The sequence below is a fragment of the Nansenia antarctica genome (assembly GCF_963989245.1).
Source record: "Nansenia antarctica genome assembly, chromosome: 3".
In the NCBI taxonomy this organism is placed as follows: domain Eukaryota; kingdom Metazoa; phylum Chordata; class Actinopteri; order Argentiniformes; family Microstomatidae; genus Nansenia; species Nansenia antarctica.
In genome coordinates, this window is record NC_137688.1 from 71095537 (window position 1) to 71117128 (window position 21592).

A 21592-nucleotide genomic window follows, 5' to 3' on the forward strand; every position below is an offset into this window, starting at 1 on the left:
GACCCCACACCCCACCCAACCCCCACCCCCCCCCTACCTGTCCATATCATCATATCTTTATGATATAATAGGCTTCTTCTCGTGGGGCGGCTGTGTCTCAGGAGGTAGAGCCGGCATCTAATAATCACAAGGTCGGCAGATCGGGGGTCCGAACCCCCGGCTGGCCACGTGTCGAGGTGTCCTTGGGAAAGAAACTGAAGCCCAATTTGCGCCGGCCGGCGCCTTGCATGGTAGCTTGCCACCATGGTGTGTGAATGTGTGTGTGTGAATGGGTGAATGAGAGGCCGTTGTGAAGCGCTTTGGAGTAAGGCGTTATATAAGTCAATCTGTTTTCTCTGAGCTGCTCCGTGAATCGGGCCTTCTAGGGCCTTCTACGGTTGTCTAGTCTAAATGACACTGAAGCATCAGGAACCATCCGTGATGATCGATGTCCAGAAGAGGGGGCTGCAGGTCGGGGGGGGGGGGGGGGGTCACACTGATAACAGTGTGATAAGGCTGGATGTTAACAACAGCTTGACGCAGAGCTGAGGGGAGTGTTGGGTCCGCTTTGTTTGTAGAGCAAAGTTCCTGACCGGCGTGTGTCTGGTCGAGTCCCCTGGGTCACTGGGACCTGGCTGCTATCAGGCGGGGGCGGGGGGGGGGTGGGGGGGGGGTAGACACACTGGAACCTGGCTTTGCTACCAGTGGCTTCCCTAACCTTTCTTAACCAACATGGTGGTCGTCCTCCACTATCTGGACTTTCTAGGGACTCCCTCCATTTTGTCCTGTACACCTGTTGTGCAAAAGTATTCTTTCCCCTGGTCTACAGGTATCTGACGTGGCTCTGCTAGTCTTTCCAAAGGTTAAACTATAACCTTTAACCTGAGGAATGAAGAGAATTAGAGGCTGTATGTTCAGACCCTGCAGGCCAGGGCCTTGGTCTGCTCCTGGCCTTAGACAGGGAGCTGTCACTCAGGGCCCGCCCCTCAGAGAGCAGGCTGTCACCTGGTTGGTCAGAATAGGACGGAGGAATGTATGTGTGTTCCCTGTTCAGCTGTCAGGGTTAGGGTCAGGGTTAGGATTAGGCAGGGTTAGGGTTAGGCAGGGTTAGGGTCAGGGTTAGGGTTAGGCAGGGTTAGGGTCAGGGCTAGGGTTAGGCAGGGTTAGGGTCAGGGCTTGGGTTAGGCAGGGTTACGGTCAGGGCTAGGGTTAGGGTTAGGGTTAGGGTTAGGCAGGGTTAGGGTCAGGGCTCGGGTCAGGGCTAGGGTTAGGCAGGGTTAGGGTCAGGGCTAGGGTTAGGCAGGGTTAGGGTCAGGGCTAGGGTCAGGGTTAGGGTCAGGGTTAGGGTCAGGGCTAGGGTCAGGGCTAGGGTTAGGCAGGGTTAGGGTCAGGGCTAGGGTTAGAGTCTTCCATTGAAGAGTGTTTTTTTTCCAGTGTTCACGTGAAGCTTCCTGCAGCAGTAGTAGTATTATAGTATTAGTTCTCCATTGACTGGAGAGTAACTGTGAGGTCAGCGTCTTCTGTCTCCCCCAGATAAACCTTATCAAGCGTGGACAGACCAGCAGGGCCGGACCCCCTGCCCCCGCCCCCCCCCCCACACACTGACACGCCTTTACGCTAGAAGAGCTGCCGAGCGCCGCCCCGCCTCTTTCTTAGAAACGTTCGTACGTGCCGCGGCATGCTAGCTATCTCTCGCGGTTTCAACTTCTACAAATGCGTCCCCCCCCACACCCTGTTCTTGCGAAGCCTATCTCTCCTCCCGCCGCTGCTGTCTTTTTTTTCTGAGTAACGTCTTCCTCTTCCTCTTGTGGTGGCAACATCCTCCTCTCTGACTGGCTTCCCGTCAGTCCTGGTGCCTGGGGGGGGGGGGGGGCAGCGGTGGGGGGGGGGGGGGGGCAGAGAGGTCAGTGACCGCCCAACTCGCCAACTCTCTCTGTGCTTTCCTATGATTGTTGACATGACAAATGTTCTCTTTCTATGGGTGTGATGGGTCTCTATGGGTCTCTATGGGTTTAATGGGTCTCTATGGGTTTGATGGGTTTAATGGGTCTCTATGGGTTTAATGGGTCTCTATTGGTTTAATGGGTCTCTATGGGTGTGATGGGTCTATGGGTTTGATGGGTCTATGGGTGTGATGGGTCTCTATGGGTTTGATAGTGGATTTGACAGCCTTATCTGACAGGTATTTTTGATGGTATAATTTCAGTTTATTGGCGTCAGTTCCTCTTTAATAACCCTAATCAGATTAAAACGTGTGTGTTGTCTCTCGACAGAGGCACCGACTTGATAAGCCCTAACAAGGCCCGCACGATAAGTTAGTTTTGTTCTGGTTAGACTGAAGCAGATGATAGAAAATCTGCTTTCTTTGTTGTGGAGATTCAGAAGTGGAGCCGTGCAGTGGAAAGATAAGATGATGAGGTGGAGTTTTTTCTGTTTTCTTACTGGTGATGAGTCAGATCGACACGGATGAGTTGGGGACAATCCCCATCACCCACCTGCTCTCTCCTAGCGAACGATACGATACCCCGCTGGGGTTCACCGGCTGACAGACATCTACCTCTCCACTGCTGCGCCCACTCAATGGAACTGGGAACTGAAACCAGTCACTTATAAACACACAGGGCACGGTTCTCTCCAGTTTCAACACCCTGGTTCCCCTGAGTTGTCAGGTTAGCTACATGACTTACACAACCTCTTTGGTGTGGGAACCGACCATCACTTCTCATATTGGGCTTTTGTTTTAAAAACATGTTGTCGTGGCCTGGGGTGGTCCAGTGGTCTAGTACCATGGCCTGGCCTGGGGTGGTCTAGTGGTCTAGCGCCATGGCCTGGGGTGGTCCAGTGGTCTAGCACAAGTACCATGGCCTGGGGTGGTCCAGTGGTCTAGCACCAGTACCATGGCCTGGGGTGGTCCAGTGATCTAGCACCAGTACCATGGCGTGGGGTGGTCCAGTGGTCTAGCACCAGTACCATGGCCTGGGGTTGTCCAGTGGTCTAGCACAGGGGTCGGCAACCCAAAATGTTGAAAGAGCCATATTGGACCAAAAAAACTAAAAACTAATCTGTCTGGAGCCGCAAAAAAATAAAAGCCTTACAGTATATAAGCCTTATAATGAAGGCAACACATGCTGTAAGTGTCTATATTAGCTAAGTAGGCTAAAAATACATAATGAGCATTCATGATTAAATGTTTATTTTCCCTGCAGCGCATCGCTAAGCCTTAGCACATATGCACACAACCGAATGCAAACGTATTGTGCTTTACAAAAGTGAAACACTAGGATAGTGTAAAGGGGGTCTGGGGGTTCTCCCCCCCAATTTTTTTTACAGAGTAGATGCAATTTTGTGTATTCTGGTGCCTTTTAACAGGTGGGTTGATACTTTTATCTGGCTATACTAGCATGAGAAAAAATATGGATAATTTAGTAATTTCATCCAGAGGAAGTGAGCAAACCAAGAGATCGTCAGCCAAAAAATAGACAAATCTACTCTACAGACTGTAGACTACAGTACCAAATGAAAACTATCCTCCCTCGTCCTCTTTTCACTATTTTAAGTTAAACGTAACCCTCTCAGCAGCACGGGAGCGCCGGCGCCCAAATATCATACCTTCTTTAGAAGTTCATAATTCGAAAACGGTTTGAGCTAAAGACAAGCCGCTTTTTGCATTTAGCGTCGCCGATGTCCGTATATAAATCTAGCCACAAAGTTGTAGTTGTACTTTGTCAAACCCTGTGGATAGAGGTCTACTCTCGGAAAAAACTTCACATCCAGTCTCATGTTGGGTCCAGTCAAAATGTATAATACTAGTCATGTGCCAACATATCCGAATCCTATTGGCCCTCGTACAACATTACAGCGTAAGCAGGGAGTTGTAAATTCAAGGCGAGAGACGGGGGAATGTAAAAAATAAATAACCGTTGTTAATTTCCATATAATTTGTGGTCAAAGCCACAGGGAGCCATTGAAGATGGGCAAAAGAGCCGCATGCGGCTCCGGAGCCGCAGGTTGCCGACCCCTGGTCTAGCACCATGGCCTGGGGTGGTCCAGTGGTCTAGCACCATGGCCTGGGGTGGTCCAGTGGTCTAGCACCATGGCCTGGACTGGTCCAGTGGTCTAGCACCAGTACCATTGCCTGGGGTGGTCCAGTGGTCTAGCACCATGGCCTGGGGTGGTCCAGTGGTGTCGTACCATGGCCTAGGGTGGTCCAGTGGTCTAGTACCATGGCCTGGGGTGGTCCAGTGATCTAGCACCATGGCCTGGGGTGGTCCAATGGTCCAGTACCATGGCCTGGGGTGGCCCATTGAGATCATTGTGTCTCAATGGGACCGACCTGGTTAAATAAAGGCTAAATACAAAATAAATAAAATAAAATGCAGCTAATGCATGGGTCCATCCTGACATGCAGCTAATGCATGGGTCCATCCAGACATGCAGCTAATGCATGGGTCCATCCTGACATGCAGCTAATGCATAGGTCCATCCAGACATGCAGCTAATGCATGGGTCCATCCAGACATGCAGCTAATGCATGGGTCCATCCTGACATGCAGCTAATGCATGGGTCCATCCTGACATGCAGCTAATGCATGGGCCTAATGATGAGGACCTGGAGCAGCCAGGGAATGTGCCCTCCAGGCAGAGAGGCCATGTTGGAATCCTGCCACTTTGGAATGAGAACTCTGAGTCTCTGTAGAACTAGAATGGTTTGTGCTCGTCAGGCACGAACAGGCTGTCAGGCTGGAACAACACTGCTTTAGACTAGGCTTCCAGTGTTGTTTAGGCTAGGCCTATATAATATTATTATATGTATTCATACTATATGCAGGGTTTCCACGGGTCCTTGAAATCCTTGAAAGTTTGTGAATTTGAGAAAAAGAAAATCAAGGTCTTAAAAGTTTTTGAAAATATACATGGGTCATTGAAAGTGCTTGAATTCCCCTCTCTCTCTCTCTTAAAAAAAATATAGATATTCAAAAATGTTTTACTTAGCTCGTCAGCTAGTAAATAAGTCTCTGTATTGCTTAACTTTACACATATTTCACAATATATAGTTTTGCTGTGCTGTGGTAGAGAAGGCAAGAGACCATCTAGTGTTCACACATTCAAGCCTCTCTTTTTAATTGTTGTCTGTGAGCGGATAGTTCCCATTATATCAATTCTCATCCAGATCTGTCTCAAACTATGCCGTGTTGGGTCCTTGAATTTGAAGGAATTGAGTCTTGAAAGTCCTTGAAAGGTGCTTGAATTTGATGTTTCAGAAGGTGTGGGAACCCTGATTATAGCCCACTGTTGAATTGCTGGAACCCATATTTTCTTTGTACAATTTGCAGAACCTAAAATGCATTTGCATTTTACAATTTGTAGATTTCTTTCTGATGTTCAGTCATTGTCCTATATTTAGGAGCCACATTTTTTGTCAGTAACCTTTTTAGAGAATAATGCTTACTGCCTCTGTCCTGCTGCCTCCGCCCCTGAGGTTCAGACAGGTTCATACTGAGAAAGAGGAAACTGACGTTTCTCAGAATCTTTGCGGCTTTGTACCATGTGACTTGCTGGAATGGAAGCTGGGGCTCATTTGCATATTGCAGAGGGAGGGAGGGAGGGGGAGTTGCAGGGGGGTTGGGGAGGGGTGGTTGGGGGCGTTAGTGTGAAACTCTTTGAGTTTTGTTTACATCTGTGGCTCTCTGACACAGATCTACACACAGCTGGGGGGGGGGGCACTAGCCCGCCAAAACCACCCATACTAACCTGACGTTGTGCACCTGCTATAAGTTGTTTTTTTACGTTTTTTTTTACTGAGAGGGACAGCTATGGGACAGTCCCTTTCATATGTTTCATTGTATTGTACAGGTACAGTGAAGACAGAAAGGAAAGTAAGGAGAAGAAGGGGGAGAGAGAGAGGGCATGTCAGCAGGCCATGGGGCCGGATTCTAACCCGTGCTGACATGAGCATGTGTAGACCGCGGTGCTAGACCACTGGACCACCCCAGACCATGGTGCTAGACCACTGGACCACCCCAGACCATGGTGCTAGACCACCGGTCCACCCCAGGCCATGGTGCTAGACCAATGGACCACCCCAGACCATGGTGCTAGACCACCGGTCCACCCCAGGCCATGGTGCTAGACCACTGGACCACTCCAGGCCATGGTGCTAGACCATTGGACCACCCCAGGCCATGGTGCTAGACCACTGGACCACCCCAGGCCATGGTGCTAGACCACTGGACCACCCCAGGCCATGGTGCTAGACCACTGGACGTACACCTGCTTTAAGTAAGTAAAGTTCCCCACAGACCCCCTGATTGACACAGTAGCCCCCCCCCCAAAGTACACAACATGTACGTTCATCTGCTGTGCTCAATCTGAATAACATCTGAGTGTGAATATGAGATGCAAACTGTAACATATTTTTTTGTAAGCGCACGTGATGTCACATGTTATAACACATGTACTGTCTGTAATAACACGTGTTATAACACATGTACTGTCTGTAATAACACCTGTTATAACACATGTGCTGTCTGTAGATGCTTACGTTTATCCCCCTTTCTTTTCTCTTCCAGCTGATCAAGTGTACGGAGATCAAGATATGCATGAAGTGGTTCGTAAACACTGCATGGACTACCTGGTAAGTCGGCCTGGAGCAATGGACCTATCGCTAAGCCACGCCCCCTTTGAAAACTCGGACAAACAAACAACGCTCGCTCAAATTCTTCACTGACAGTGACTGACTGACCGACCGTGACTGAATGACATTCAATGACTTCCAATGACAGTTCAAATGTCTGATTTACCACAGCAAGTAATAGACATGTTTTTTTAAAGAACAAGAATATTTAGTCTAGAAGCTTTTCACCATCAGATATTAGCGAGTTGTTTGTCCAAGTTTTCTGCCTACCTTTGCTGTGATATGATTGGACAATTTCTATTTTGGGGCGTGGCTTAGCGATAAGTCCACTCCACATTTCGCTGTTCAATTAGCCTGCTAGTCTCAGAAATAATTGAGATAAACAATATAATTGTTTAACTTTTATGTGACCCAGATAATGTAACAGCACAGCAACCCGTGAAGTAAACCTCTTTATTAAGCCTCTTTATTATCATAACACGCATTTTTTAACATAAAATTGAACATGTATCCTCATCAATAAGAAAGGGAGTGTGTGTCATCTAGTTATGTGTAGTTGTGTGTAGTTGTGTGTTTTTAGCGTGTCCATGTTCTATCAGCATGTTGTGATGTGCTTAACATGCAGAGCTGCTAACTAGCTAACGCCATGTTCTCTGTTGTTAGCCAGCTAGCTAGCGTGTTGGAGCACAGTCAAGGTTGCCATTAGACAAATTAATTGCCATTAGACAGTTATGTCATAGTTGTTCCAGGCCTGTTGGTAAGACACCTTCTGTCACAGCCTCTTCAGTAACGACATGTAGCCTGTCTGAGACGACGTCACGTTAACGTCACGTTTCCCCCTCGCGCTCAGATGAAGAACGCAGACTACTTCTCAAACTACGTGACAGAGGACTTCACCACATACATCAACAGGAAGAGGAAAAACAACTGCCATGGCAACCACATCGAGATGCAGGCCATGGCGGAGATGTACAACCGGCCTGTGGAGGTCTACCAGTCTGGCACAGGTGGGTTAGCTTAGCATAGTCTGACACAGGTGGGTTAGCTTAGCATAGTCTACCAGTCTGGCACAGGTGGGTTAGCTTAGCATAGGTGGGTCTACCAGTCTGGCACAGGTGGGTTAGCTTAGCATAGGTGGGTCTACCAGTCTGGCACAGGTGGGTTAGCTTAGCATAGGTGGGTCTCATTAGCCTAGCACAGGTGGGTTAGTAGTAGCCTAGCACAGGTGTGTTTCATTTGCCTAGCACAGGTGGGTCTCATTAGCCTAGCACAGGCGGGTTAGTAGTCTGGCACAGGTCTACGTTGTGGTTTACAACATCAATGGAAAGGTAGTTCATTATTCTCTTATTCTCTCTCTTCCTCCAGAACCAATCAACACGTTCCATGGAATTCATCAAAACAACGACGAGCCAATCAGAGTCAGCTACCATCGTAACATCCACTACAACTCTGTGGTGAACCCCAACAAAGCCACCATCGGGGTGGGGCTGGGGCTGCCTGCTCTGAAACCAGGGGTGGGTACCTGCACCTGAACACCTACACCTGCACCTCAACATGACCAGACCTACACACGCACCTGCATATGCACCTGGCATCTAGACCTGCTTACTGGGCCAGGGAGTCAGTGGAATATTTATTTATTTGTTTATTAAAAGGGACAATAGACAGTCATTGACTCTCCCTGAATTAGCTGGGTAGCTAAATGACATCAGCAGTCCCTGGGCAGGTAAATCCACAGGGGAAATACGGCCTCAGATGTTATAAACTATTTAAAACAGAACTACAGGACATTAAAAACATCACACTTTACACTCAAGAAAAACATTACATCAAAAATATTACATCATAAAATAATAGAATGGAGTAGAATAGAATTATGTAGAATAGAATGGAACAGTTAGACAGTGTGTTGGTGTGTTACTATGTAAGGGATTATTATTGTGTGTCTTAATATCTAACCCTCTGACTCAGGTCACATGACAAGAGCCGTGGGTCGATTTTTAGTAATTGGAATAACATTGGAACAGACACACACACACACACACACACACACACACACACACACACACACACACACACACAGATACATACACACACACAGACAGACAGCCACAGATAGACAGCCACAGATAGACAGCCACAGACAGACAGCCACAGACAGACAGACAGCCACACACACACACAGACAGACAGACAGACAGACAGACAGACAGACAGACACACAGACAGACAGGCTGACTCAAGATTGGAAACATGAGAGAGAGGTGACAGTCTTCAGGTCATCAAAGTCCCCTGGAAGACACACACACACACACACACACACACACACACACACACATCAAAGGCAGGGCAGGCTGGGCTCAGAGAGGGGCAGCATTCCCCATGCTGGTGTCTCCATGGAGATCCCGTTAGCAACACTGTGTTGTTTGTATTCCTGTGGCCTAATGACAACAACCCCCCCTGGCCCCCCGGCCCCGTCTTTAGCTTAGACTTAAATATTTGTAGGGTTTGGGCCTTTTTGATTTTGAGTTTGTTCCAGGAGCATGCGGCAGCGTGACTGAAAGCTGCTGCACCGTGTTTTGTTTTCACTCTTGGAATGATTAGCTGATTAGTCTCAGCTGACCTTAGGGGCCTTGCGGGAATATAGGGTGGGAGGAGATCCAATGTATTTTGATCCAAGACCATTTTGTGATTTGTATGTAATTAGGAGTACTTCTCTGAGAGGAGACTGGTAGCCAGTGCAGGGATCTGAGGATTGGTGTAATGTGTTCAAACTTTGTTATTTATAATTATAATTATCTCTGTTTTGTCCTTGTTTAGCTGGAGGAAGTTTTGTGTCATCCAGGTGTTTATTTGTTCAATGCAAATACAGAGATTGTCGATGGGACTATAGTCGTTCAGTGAGAGGGCTATGTAGATAGGATTGTCATCCGCATAGTTGTGGTAGGCAATTTTGTTCTTTTTATGATGTGTCCCAATGGAGGCATGTAGAGATTGAATAGGAGGGGGCCAAGGATTGACCCTTGGGGAACCCGACATGTCATTTTAATTTGGTCGGTCACAGTTGCCAATGGAGACATAGTAGCTTCTGCCCTGTAGGCAGGATCTAAACCAGTAGATGGATAACCTCTCTCTTATCTACCAAGATGTCTCCAAACCTTCTTATCTGTAATCTGTATGGTAATTGTTTGGAATAACAGTGGTGGTCATGGTGTGTTAGATAACCGTGGTCCAGATGGTGAGGGGGTCTGTGGGGGACTGGCTGGGCTACAGAGGCACGTTCAGGTGTTATCTGGAGGGCGAGGGAGGTGCTGTCACTAGGAAGGGACAGTTCTGCACTCTGTGTTAGGGTTCATCCATTCATCTATGTAGGTGTGTGTGTGTGTGTGTGTGTGGACAGACTGTCCGGTCGCGCTGTTCTGGCAGTGAGGACATGCAGTCTACCATGACGGACACACACACACACACACACACACACCTTGCCATCTCTCCAGCAGACCTGCGGTTACAGCACAGAACACGCTGCCTTGTTGTTTGTGTTATACTTTAATAACAGCAAGTTTCTAAGGTTCACAGTGGTTGTTAGTTACTAACATGTGGAAGGACAAATGGATCTGTTCAGCTCTGCAGAAAACTGAACCGCGGTGATTTCACAATGTCTCCATAATATGTCTGTACTTTTGGTTTACTCAACTTCTGTTTGTTATTGTACTAGAGAGTGTCCAGAGAGAGTGTCCAGAGAGAGTGTCTAGACTAGAGAGAGAGAGAGAGAGTGTCCAGAGAGAGTGTCTAGACTAGAGAGAGAGAGAGTGTCCAGAGAGAGTGTCTAGACTAGAGAGAGAGAGTGTCCAGAGAGAGTGTCTAGACTAGAGAGAGAGAGAGAGAGAGTGTCCAGAGAGAGTGTCTAGAGAGAGAGAGAATCCAGAGAGAGTGTCTAGACTAGAGAGAGAGAGAGTGTCTAGACTAGAGAGAGAGAGAGAGAGTGTCCAGAGAGAGTGTCTAGAGAGAGAGACCCCTGAGAGAGACCCCCCCCTCCAGCAGTATGCAGACCAGTCTCTGACCCCCCCCCTGACCTCTGACCTCCTCCCCCTCCAGCAGTATGCAGACCAGTCTCTGATGAAGAACGCCATCAAGACGTCGGAGGAGTCGTGGATCGAGCAGCAGATGCTGGAGGACAAGAAGAGAGCCACCGACTGGGAGGCCACCAACGAGGCCATCGAGGAGCAGGTGGCCCGCGAGTCCTACCTGCAGTGGCTGCAGGACCAGGAGAAGCAGGCCCGCCAGGTGAGGGGGGGGGGATTGGGGGGACACGGGAGGGGCAAGTGACGGGGGGAGACACGGGGGCGGGGCAGGTGATGGGGGGGGGGGGGGGGGGGAGGTTGGGGGGACACGGGGGGGCAGGTGACAGGGGGAGGGACATGCGGGGAGGCAGGTGACGATGATGATGATGAAAACCTTTATTGTCCCCAATGGGGAAATGTTGTTGTCAAACAGCTTAGTAGGGCAGACAGAAAACATTCAATAAATAAAACAGTGCAGGCTCAATAAGTAAACAGTGCAAGATAAAGTGCTCAAGTGCATGTATAGTCCAAGTGGCAGTCTTAACGGCCTCTCAGCTCCAGGTCTCCCCCACCCTGCAGGGCCTGGTTGTAGAGTCGGAGTGCAGCTGGAATAAAGGACTGTCCAAATCTTTTTGTACTTTGACGGGGGAGAACAAAGAGGGAGGCAAGGCAAGTTTATTTGTACAGCACATTTCATACAACAGGGGCAATTCAAAGTGCTTTACATACAGCATTACAATACAGCAAGAGGAGCATAGTAAGATTTTTTTTTTTTTACTATGAATAAAAGCAAATATAGAAGTGAATAGGTCAAATATTCAATAAGACAGTCGTAATAGTTAATAAATAAAGTGTATAGTTAATTGGAGGAAGTTTTGTGTCATCCAGGGTTTATTTGTTCAATGCAATTACAGAGATTGTCGATGGGAGTATAGTCGTTAGGTGAGAGGGCTATGTAGATTTGAGTGTCATCCGCATAGTTGTGGTAGGCAATTTTGTTCTCTTTTATGATGCGTCCCAATGGAAGCATGTAGAGATTGAATAGAAGGGGGCCAAGGATTGACCCTTGGGGAACCCCACATGTTATTTTAATTTGGTCGAGGGAGGGAGGGACATGTTAAATGGTGGGGTTAGGGTTAGACAATGCACCAGCTGGATGTGATTATTAACAAGTGTCGTTTGTCTGTCTGTCTGTCTGCCTGCCTGCCCCCCCTCCCCCCCGGCCTCCCTCCAGCCTCGTAAGGCCAGCGCCACCTGCAGCTCGGCCACCGCCGCCACGGCGTCCGTCAGCGGTCCGGAGGAGTGGAACGCCCGCTCGCCACGGCAACGCAGCTCCGCCCCCTCACCGGAGAACCCCAACGGCGGCCCCTCCCACTCCTCCCACGGCCCCCACTCAGCAGACCCCAGCGCCAACAAGCCCCACCCCCACGCCCACGCAGCAGACCCCAGCGCCAAGCCCCCCTCCCCCCCGGCAGGAGCCGCCGGCCTCGTGATGCCTAAACCTCCCTCACCTTGTGCCCCAGGTGAGTCTCAGGGGAGGGGGGGGGGGGGGCTGAGGGGTGGGGGGGGAGGCTGAGGGGGCTGAGGGGTGGGGGGGGGGCTGAGGGGACTGAGGGGTGGGGGGAGGCTGAGGGGACTGAGGGGTGGGGGGGGGACTGAGGGGTGGGGGGGGGGACTGAGGGGTGGGGGGGGGACTGAGGGGTGGGGGGGGCTGAGGGGACTGAGGGGTGGGGGGAGGCTGAGGGGACTGAGGGGTGGGGGGGGGCTGAGGGGACTGAGGGGTGGGGGGGGGCTGAGGGGACTGAGGGGTGGGGGGGAGACTGAGGGGTGGGGGGGGGCTGAGGGGACTGAGGGTTGGGGGGGGGCTGAGGGGACTGAGGGGTCGGGGGGGGGGGCTGAGGGGTGTGGAGGATGCTGTATGTGGTGTAATTGAAACTGAAGGGTAGAATGTCATAATATCATTATTTAACTAACATTGTGAGGTTTCAAATCATCTTGAAGATGTTCTGGGGGCCGTTCCACTAAAGTGGATTAGTATATCGGTGATTGAAATAAATCAGGCGATCAGGCAACTCGGGATTGGAATTCAAGCCTCAGGTGATTCCTCGAACGAGGATCAGGCTTGTGTCATGAGTGTTCACAGAACACCGGCTTACAAATCCTCGATATGGGCGCGTGCACGCAGACATAAAGAGCCCTGTCGAAATGAAGATACTCCACTGTTCATATTTTAATAAATGAATATTTACTACTGTGGTGATATGAGCAGCAGGCTAAAATCGTCTTATCGTCACGATGGCCTAGTGGTATTTACCGCTGCCGTGGTATTTATTCGTCTTTTTAAGACGGTGGTTCGAATCCCTCTTCAGACACACTTTTTTATTGCATTTCGTTGTCTGAATCTAATCTAAAATCTCATCTAAAATATAGTTATAGTAAATATATAGGCTATACAATGATGGTGCAGGCTAATTTACAAGAACTGACACGATTACAATGGTGTTTGAAGCCTTTCTGAGTAAATTATGTTCTTAAACTAGACCCTGGATTTGGCATAGATTATTGTTTCTTACGATTACTGATGGATAGATGATTCACTTAGACAGATATATATATATATATATATATATATATATATATATATATATATATATATTACATATATTAACATATATATATGTTGTAAATCGATTTGCATTAAGGCTTTGGTTAAATGTAAAAAAAAAAAAAAAAAAACTTAAATCAAGTCTCGAACCCGCAACCTTTGGAACTCTAGCTGGTTGCCTTAACCACTGCGCCAGCCAGACCGCTGTGACAAAAGCAATGCAAGTTGATAGACATACTTATTTATTTAATTTAATTTTTTACACTTTTTAATTTATTTATCTATCGATCTATCTATCTATCACACTTTCAAAATATCAAATTATCTATCTATCACACAGTCAAACTATCTATCTATCTATCTCGTGTGAAGTGGGAACTAATATTTCCTAAAAGACACTTGAGGAACTGTCGTTCGGGATGTAGTTTTCGCCTGTGATCCTTTTTTGACGCTCGCATTACGTTAGCCAGCCTGTAAGTCTGCTCGGGACCAGGCTAATTATATCTGACTCAGAAGGATATGTTGCATAGCAACCAAGCAGCGAATTATTTGAGCCACATTGATGGAACCGACCGCAAGCTTATTTAAACCTGGATCAGAGTTAATCGCTTGGATCAGAGTTAATCTCGCTTAGTGGAACGGCCCCCTGGTGGTGATTGAGTGAGTGATTGACTGATTGATGGCTCCGCCCCCTGCCCCGCCCCCTGCCCCGCCCCTCCAGGTCCCAGCAGCCAGGCGTGCGTGGGGTCGGACCGAGCCGCCTCCTCCTCCAGAGGGAACCATTACCCGGCGCTGGAGTACCGCGCCATCATGCAAGAAATGTCACCCACCGCCTTCGGTGAGACTGGAGCCTGACTGGTCACCTGACTACCTCTGACTGACACCTGACCACCTGACTGACCACCTGACCACCTGACTGTCACTTGACCACTTGACTGACCACCTGACTGACACCTGACTGGTCACCTGACCACCTGACTGACCACCTGACTGACCACCTGACCACTTGACTGACCACCTGACTACCTGACTGTCACCTGACCATCTGACTGACACCTGACCACCTGACTGTCACCTGACCATCTGACTGACCATCTGACTGACTACCTGACTGACACCTGACTACCACCTGACTGGGTCCTGACCACCTGACTGACCACCTGACTGTCACCTGACCACCTGACTGACCACCTGACTGACCACCTGACTGACCACCTGACTGTCACCTGACCACCTGACTGACCACCTGACCACCTGTGGGGGTTGGGGTTGGGGGAATTCTCCAGAGGAATGACACAGGTCCTTTTAGACGAGGCGGAAAAAGAAGTTCAAATGTAGACGACAGGTGCGGTGACAGAGCATCCTTACAGAGCGGAGCTGCAGGTGTGTTCAGGTATTTGGGTCGCAGGCAGGCGTATTTCTTCTTCTGTGTTGTTGTTGAGATCTGGTTGCTGCTGCGTTCTGGCCTGGTGCCACCGTGTCTGCAGGAAGTAAACAAACAGGAAGTCAGCAGGATCTGGTAGGGTTAGGGATAGGAGGGGAAGTCAACAGGATCTGGTAGGGTTAGGGGTAGGAGGGGGAAGGCATTTTTTTGCCGTTTGTTTTAACTAGACCTGGGGGTCATTCCACTAAAGGTGGATCAGTTTAGCTGCGATATAAATAAATGCGGCGCTCAGGCAACTCGAGATTGGAATTCAAGCCTCAGGTGATTCCTCGAACGAGGATCAGCCTTGTGTCATCAGTGTTCACAGAAGACAGGCCTACAAATCTTCGATATGGGCGCGTGCACGCAGACATAAAAAGCCCTGAAGTGTCGATCTGTCGAAATGAAGATACTCCACTCTGCAGGGGTACTACATTTGCGCAGCATTCCGAATTATTGATTTTTATGAAGACGGAAAAATAAGATGTAAAATAGTGCAATACTGCCGCAATTAACAAGGCGAGGGAAATGGTTTGGCAAGAAATTGCTGACCGATTAAATGCGTAGGTCATACTAGCCCCAGTTATTGTTATATGTTCATATTTTAATAAATGAATATTACTACTGTGGTGATATCCGCAGCAGGCTACAAACCATCATATCGCCACAATGGCCTAGTGGTATTGACTGCTGCCATAGGATTTATTCGTCATTTTATATCAGTGGTTCGAATCCCTCTTCAGACGCACTTTTTACTGCATTTCGTTGTCTGAATCTAATCTAAAATCTCATCTAAAAAAGTATTGTAGGCTATAAAATTATGGTGCAGGCTAATTTACAAGAACTGACACGATTACAATGGTGTTTGAAACCTTTGCATGAAATCTTCGGTTAAATGTAAAAAAAAAAAAAATGAATAACTTAGTCAAGTCTCGAACTCGCAACCTTTGGAACTCGAGTCCGCAGCCTTAACCACTACGCCAGCCAGACCGCTGTGATGATGGCAATGCAAGTTGAGACAATTACTTTTTTTTTTTACACTCTTTTCTTTATTGATATATCGATCTATCTATCACACTTTCAAAATATCAAGTTATCTATCACACAATCAAACTATCTATCGATCGATCACACTTTCAAAATATCAAATTATCTATCTATCACACAGTCAAACTATCTAATCTATCTATCTCGTGTGAAGTGGGAACTAATATTTCCTAGGGAGGAACTGTCGTTCGGGATGTAGTTTCCGCCTGTGAGCCTTTTTTGACACGCGTCTCACTATAGCCTGTGTTTTAGCCTGGTCGCGACCAGGCTAGTTATATCTGACTCAGAAGGAGCTCAACCAAGCAGCGAATTATTTGAGCCACATTGATGGCACCGAACACAAGCTAACATTATCGAGGCTTAAAACTTTATCGAGGCTTAGAACTTTATCGAGCTTCGTGGAATACCCCCCTGACCTGTTACCTTACTGACCTGTTACCTTACTGACCTGCTAACCTGCTACCTGACCTGCTACTGACCTACTGACCTTTTAGGTGTTGATGTCACTCATCACTCTCTCATTACCAGTGTTAGAAGGTGACATCACTCTCTCTCATTACCAGTGTTAGGTGGTGTATCAGTGTTAGGTAGTGACATCACTCTCTCTGTCCTGCATGGTGAAATCATGATGACATCATCTCTCTGTCCTGCAGGCTTAACGGACTGGGAGGATGATGAGATCCTGGCCTCTGTGTTGGCCGTGTCACAACAGGAGTACCTGGACAGCATGAAGAAGAACACACAGCATAGGGATCCTTCCCCGGACCGCAGTTGATACAGGGGCGTCCAGCACAACAACCTCAACAACAACAACCACAACAACCACAACAACAACAACAACCACAACAACAACAACCACAACAACCACAACCACAACACTCCCCCCCAACCCAGGAAGGAAGCAGAACAGGGACATTTCCAAACGCGTTTTCCTTCCAAATCATCATCATGCATCCATCCAGCCTCCCCGCCCCCCCCCCCCCCCTCTTCCACACACCGACCAATAAACACCCAGCGTAACCAGACTCCGCCCCTTCCTTTGTAGTATCATTGACACAATCATTGGACTTATTTAGGTGCATGTTTAATTGAACACAACCGATATCATCATGGAAAAACAAGGAGAAAAAAAATAGATAAAAATTGTCATACTTATCCTCTTAATGATTGATTAATATAAGTTTGTTTTATTTTATTTTCTTGTTTGGGATGAATATACCTTTTTTTCTTGGAATAAAAGAGGAAAATCTTTCTGAAAAAGTTCTTTTGTCTCTTATTACAGATGTTGAATACCTGCAGTCTTTTCTGATGTGTCTGTATTTTACCCATATTTAGCAATATTTTATTGCATTTATGATAAAAAGCTGATTTTTTTATTAACAGGCCAATGTGTGGCGCAGTATGTGTGTGTAATGTAATGATTTTTAACAAGTGTGCAATTTAAAATCCTATTTATGTGAGGATTAATTCATGTGGACACCCTTCAAATCGTCCGTTGATTTCACTCAAATTGTGGCACTTGTGGGGCTGTCCCGCCCGAAATAAACGCTTTTTACTCTACCCTCTGGCGCCTTACATTCACAACTCTAATCCAGAAGGATTAAGGTCTCCAAACAACCGTAATAAGGGACACGGTCCCGGTAAGAGTGCTGCTGGGGATGACTGGGCTCTGAACCAAGTCTGTCACAGGGAACATTTGCATTTGGTCAGTATTAGTGTTGATTGACCTTGATTAATTAATTGGAAAGTCAATGAACTACTTAGTTGTGTGCTCTTTTGTGTATTATAATGCACACGATTACAGAGAGACGCATGCATGATGCACACTTTCACATGCAAGAGTCACCTGGGGCTATTTCAGACGCAGCTTTGAGCGCCAAAACGTCCGTTGCTGTGAAAGGAGAAGTCTAGGGTTAGGGACAGACCACATGGTGTCACATCACCGCTCTCTCTGTTCACTTCTCATCAGAGGAGCGGCGCTTACTGGAAGGGGGCGGGGCTTACGCGCTTACAATTCGTAGAAAACGTAGCAGTGGTTTATGAATATTCATTAGTGTGTGAATATTAAGCAGTCGAAACCCATGGTAGAGTGTGAATGGTGCACATTTCAAAAATACTAAGCGCTGGTTGGACGGCTGCGTCCTGTGGGCGTGTCCGCAGTGGTCACCTTCAAAACAGCAACACACTTCTCCAGACGAGTCCGTTTGGCGGCAGAAACACAACACAGCAACTCTGTCGGAGCTGGATTTCTACTACTGAAACTTCAGTCGAACCTCCACAGATTCAATGGACATTATTACCTTGAACTAAACTTACCAGTGGCATTGTTGCATTTTGCATTTTCTCTTTCTTGGATATTCTTCGGTATTCCATCTGAAACATGCTGGATAAACGTGCTGTGGACAACGTGTTGCGCTTGGACCCAGACGCGAGAGGGAAAAGCGGTAAGAGTTGAGATCTTCTTCTTCTGTGTTCTGCTGTGATGCTTCTGAGAATGTGTTCTTAATTGATTTTATTCATGGTTAAATAAAGGTCAAATAAATAGAGGGGGATCGGGGGGAGATAACTAGTAGAGATGGGGGTCTGTTATTAGAGATGGGGGTCTGTTAGGGGGGGTGATCGGGAGATAACTAGTAGAGATGGGGGTCTGTTAGAGGGGGTGACCGGGAGATAACTAGTAGAGATGGGGGTCTGTTAGAGGGGGTGATGGGGAGATAACTAGTAGAGATGGGGGTCTGTTAGAGGGGGTGATCGGGAGATAACTGCGAGGCATGGAAAGCTGTTACCACAACAAACACGGAGGCGGTCAGTCTGCATTGATAGTCAATTAATCATGATCTCCCTCGTTCCCCTCGCAGGTAAAGAGCCGTTTGAGAAGCAGTACCAGGCCGGGAAGCTGCTGGGCAGCGGCGGGTTCGGCTCCGTGTTCGCTGGACGGCGCATCTCAGACGGACTCCAGGTACTTACATGTTTATTTTTTTAATTTTATTTTTTTAAATTATTTTCATGAACGGAGGAAATTCTAATTAGATTTTTTTTTAGGAGAGAGAGGGAAAAAAAGAAAGAAAAATGATTTTATATGAACATATTCCCTTCTGTTTTCCCTTCTAGGTGGCGATAAAACAAGTCTCAAGCGACAGAGTTCAACAATGGGCGAGATTGGTAAGTGTACATGATTAAACTTGCCAGGTGTAAATGATTGAACGTGTTTAAGAGCCGTGTGTAGCAGTGACAGTGTGTAATAGTGTGTAGTAGTGTGTAGTAGTGACAGTGTGTTTACATGGTTACTACGTTGTTGTTACACCTGACCCGAACGTGCCGCTCGGAGGCGGAAGTGACTAGTGAGCTGCGCCCCCTGCTGGAGGGGTTTTTCAGTGACGTGTAGTTTCCTCGGAACCGTGACGTAGGCTTGTTGACATTTAGTGGAAATTACGTGTTGGGTTTTTCCTCAGAGAGGATTAAAACGAAATGTATCTGAGGTTATTTCCCATAATCCCCATATGAGGGGGTGACTCTTTGTGTTAGATTATACAAAAGGTGATAATATTGTATATAAAACAAATTACGTGTTTTAGATTGCTTAGCCTTTCATACTACTACTACTACGAATAATAATAACAATAACAATAATAATAATAATAATCACTCATCCTCTTCTCATTGTTTTCTCTTCCAACAGCCGGATGAAGCCAACCTGGTTCCTATGGAGATAGCCCTGCTGCTGCAGCTGGGGGGCGGGCCGGGGCCGGGGGTGGGGGGGGCCCGGGGGGGTCACCAGGGGGTCATCAGGATGCTGGACTGGTTCGAGGTCCCGGGCCAGGGCTTCCTAATGGTGTTTGAGAGGCCGCAGCCCTGCCAGGACCTGTTTGACTTCATCACTGAGAGAGGAGGCCTGGAGGAACAGCTAGCACAGAGGTAGGATACTACTGTCTGTCTGTCTACCTGTCTGTCTGTCTGTAGGAACAGCTAGCACAGAGGTAGTTATACTGCTGTCTGCCTGTTTGTCTGTCTGTTATACTGCTGTTGTACTGGTGTTAGTCAGGAGTGATGCTGGTGTTATTTCGGGGGATTCTGCTGTTGAGTTCTGAGTGTTCGTTGTGTCTGACCGTGGTGTTAACATGACCTCTGACCCCCAGGTTCCTGCGGCAGGTGGTGGAGGCCCTGCGGTTCTGCCAGGCCCGGGGCGTGGTGCACCGCGACCTGAAGGACGAGAACATCCTGGTGGACACGCGCACCGGAGACGTCAAGATCATCGACTTCGGCTCGGGAGCCTGGCTGCAGGACGACGCCTACACGGAGTTTGAGGGTGAGGCTCCGCTACACGGCTCAGACGCAGGGACTGCGTGTTCTTCTAGTTATGTGTAGTTATGTGTTTTTAGCATGTCGATGTTCTCTCAGCATGTTGTGATGTTATAAAAACGCAGTTAGTCGTTCGTAGCGATGTGCCACTGTTAGCCGCTAGCTGTTGTAGCTGCAGGTTTGATCAGAGTAACTTTTCTCCCATTCTGTGTTTGAGGTGCACCAACAGCAAAAAACCATTCAGATGTATTCTAGGTTTTGACATATTGTGTCCCTCCTCCCTCCCTCCCCCCCTTCCTCCCTCCCCAGGCACCAGGGTGTACAGCCCTCCAGAGTGGATCCAGGCCCACCAGTACCACGCCCGGCCCCTGACCGTGTGGTCCCTGGGCGTGCTGCTGTTCGACATGGTGTGCGGGGACATCCCCTTCGAGAGGGACAGAGACATTGTGCAGGCCACGCCCAGCTTCACCAAACGCATCTCCAAAGGTACGTCTCTACCTCACCCCTGACCCTGTCTGACTACATACATTACATACTCTCTCTGAGAGAACTGCTGTTGGAGGGCAATTAATCAGACCAGAACGACCTCAACTCACCAAGCAAACAATGGCTGCAAGGAAGTCAAAGAAAATGGGCTCTGTTCATCATGACTAAAAATACATTTTCTTCTTCTTTCAGAGTGCCAGTCTCTGATTGGCTGGTGCCTGTCGTACCGGCCGGAGGATAGGCCGAGCCTGGAGGAGATCCTCCTGCACCCCTGGATGGAGACGGAGGAGGCGGGGGGAGACCTGCTGGGGGAGGGGGAGACCCTGCCCTGCTCGGCCAGCCTCTGAGGCCAGCCTCTGAGACCAGCCTCTGAGACCAGACTTTAAGACCAGACTTTAAGACCAGCCTCTGAGACCAGCTTCTCTAGCTCCCCCTGGTGGCCTCTGAGCCCTCTGGACCCTCTGAGCCAAAGGATGGTCACAGACACTTACCATGCCTTTCTCGATCTCACTGGGGCCTCTACTCACACTGTGGCCTCTCTGGATCACACTGGTGGCCTTTCTAGATCACACTGGTGGCCTCTCTAGCTCCCCCTGGTGGCTTCTAACTCACACTGGGCTCATCGCGTTCATCTCCTGTTGGTTTACTCTGGCAGCAACGTTGCTGTTCTATTTTATTGTTTAATGTTTTACAGGTTTTGATTGATGGATAGTTTCCTTTAAATAAGAATTGCACTAATTTAGTACATGGAATCTTATCGCAACATGATTATGGGAGCCATAGAAAAAAACACATTTATTGGGATAGAATATTCCAAACATTCCTTTATTATTATTTAGAAGTGTTATCAACTGCACATGTTGTTACAGAGACTATATGAGAGGAACTATTTATCCTTTATCTTTTGTTTTCGTCTGGCTATTTATTACAAAATAGTATTGTAATATTTATTTTTCTCTGAGGGTGGGACTGTGTGTTTCCATCTGTGTTACTGAAGGCAGGTAGAAGTTTCTAGAACTGTCTGTCGTTGTTGTGTTCATGTCTAAAACTGAGAAATG

At 48.0% G+C, this 21592-nt stretch overlaps 2 protein-coding genes across 4 annotated transcripts in view; both read left to right on the forward strand.

The window, feature by feature from the left end:
- Nucleotides 1-17280, forward strand: part of otud5a (OTU deubiquitinase 5a) — a 40666-nt gene extending 23386 nt beyond the window's left edge. For 2 of the 3 annotated variants that reach the window (XM_080525772.1, XM_080525774.1), the window contains exons 3-9: nt 6549-6613; nt 7464-7620; nt 7979-8127; nt 10709-10897; nt 11909-12197; nt 14001-14117; nt 16403-17280. In XM_080525772.1, the coding sequence (XP_080381898.1) occupies nt 6549-6613; nt 7464-7620; nt 7979-8127; nt 10709-10897; nt 11909-12197; nt 14001-14117; nt 16403-16524 (1088 nt within the window). In that variant the 3' untranslated portion in view covers nt 16525-17280. The remainder of the gene's footprint in view (nt 1-6548; nt 6614-7463; nt 7621-7978; nt 8128-10708; nt 10898-11908; nt 12198-14000; nt 14118-16402) is intronic. The other variant, XM_080525773.1, reaches the window with a different exon arrangement.
- An 849-nt stretch (nt 17281-18129) lies between these two features.
- Nucleotides 18130-20881, forward strand: pim2 (Pim-2 proto-oncogene, serine/threonine kinase; the record flags this gene model as incomplete). The annotated part of the gene is made up of 7 exons (XM_080527511.1): nt 18130-18193; nt 18608-18708; nt 18861-18911; nt 19429-19664; nt 19886-20055; nt 20358-20534; nt 20727-20881. 7 exons carry the CDS (start codon nt 18130-18132, stop codon nt 20879-20881), a joined length of 954 nt encoding a protein of 317 aa, XP_080383637.1.
- Nucleotides 20882-21592: the final 711 nt, after the last annotated feature.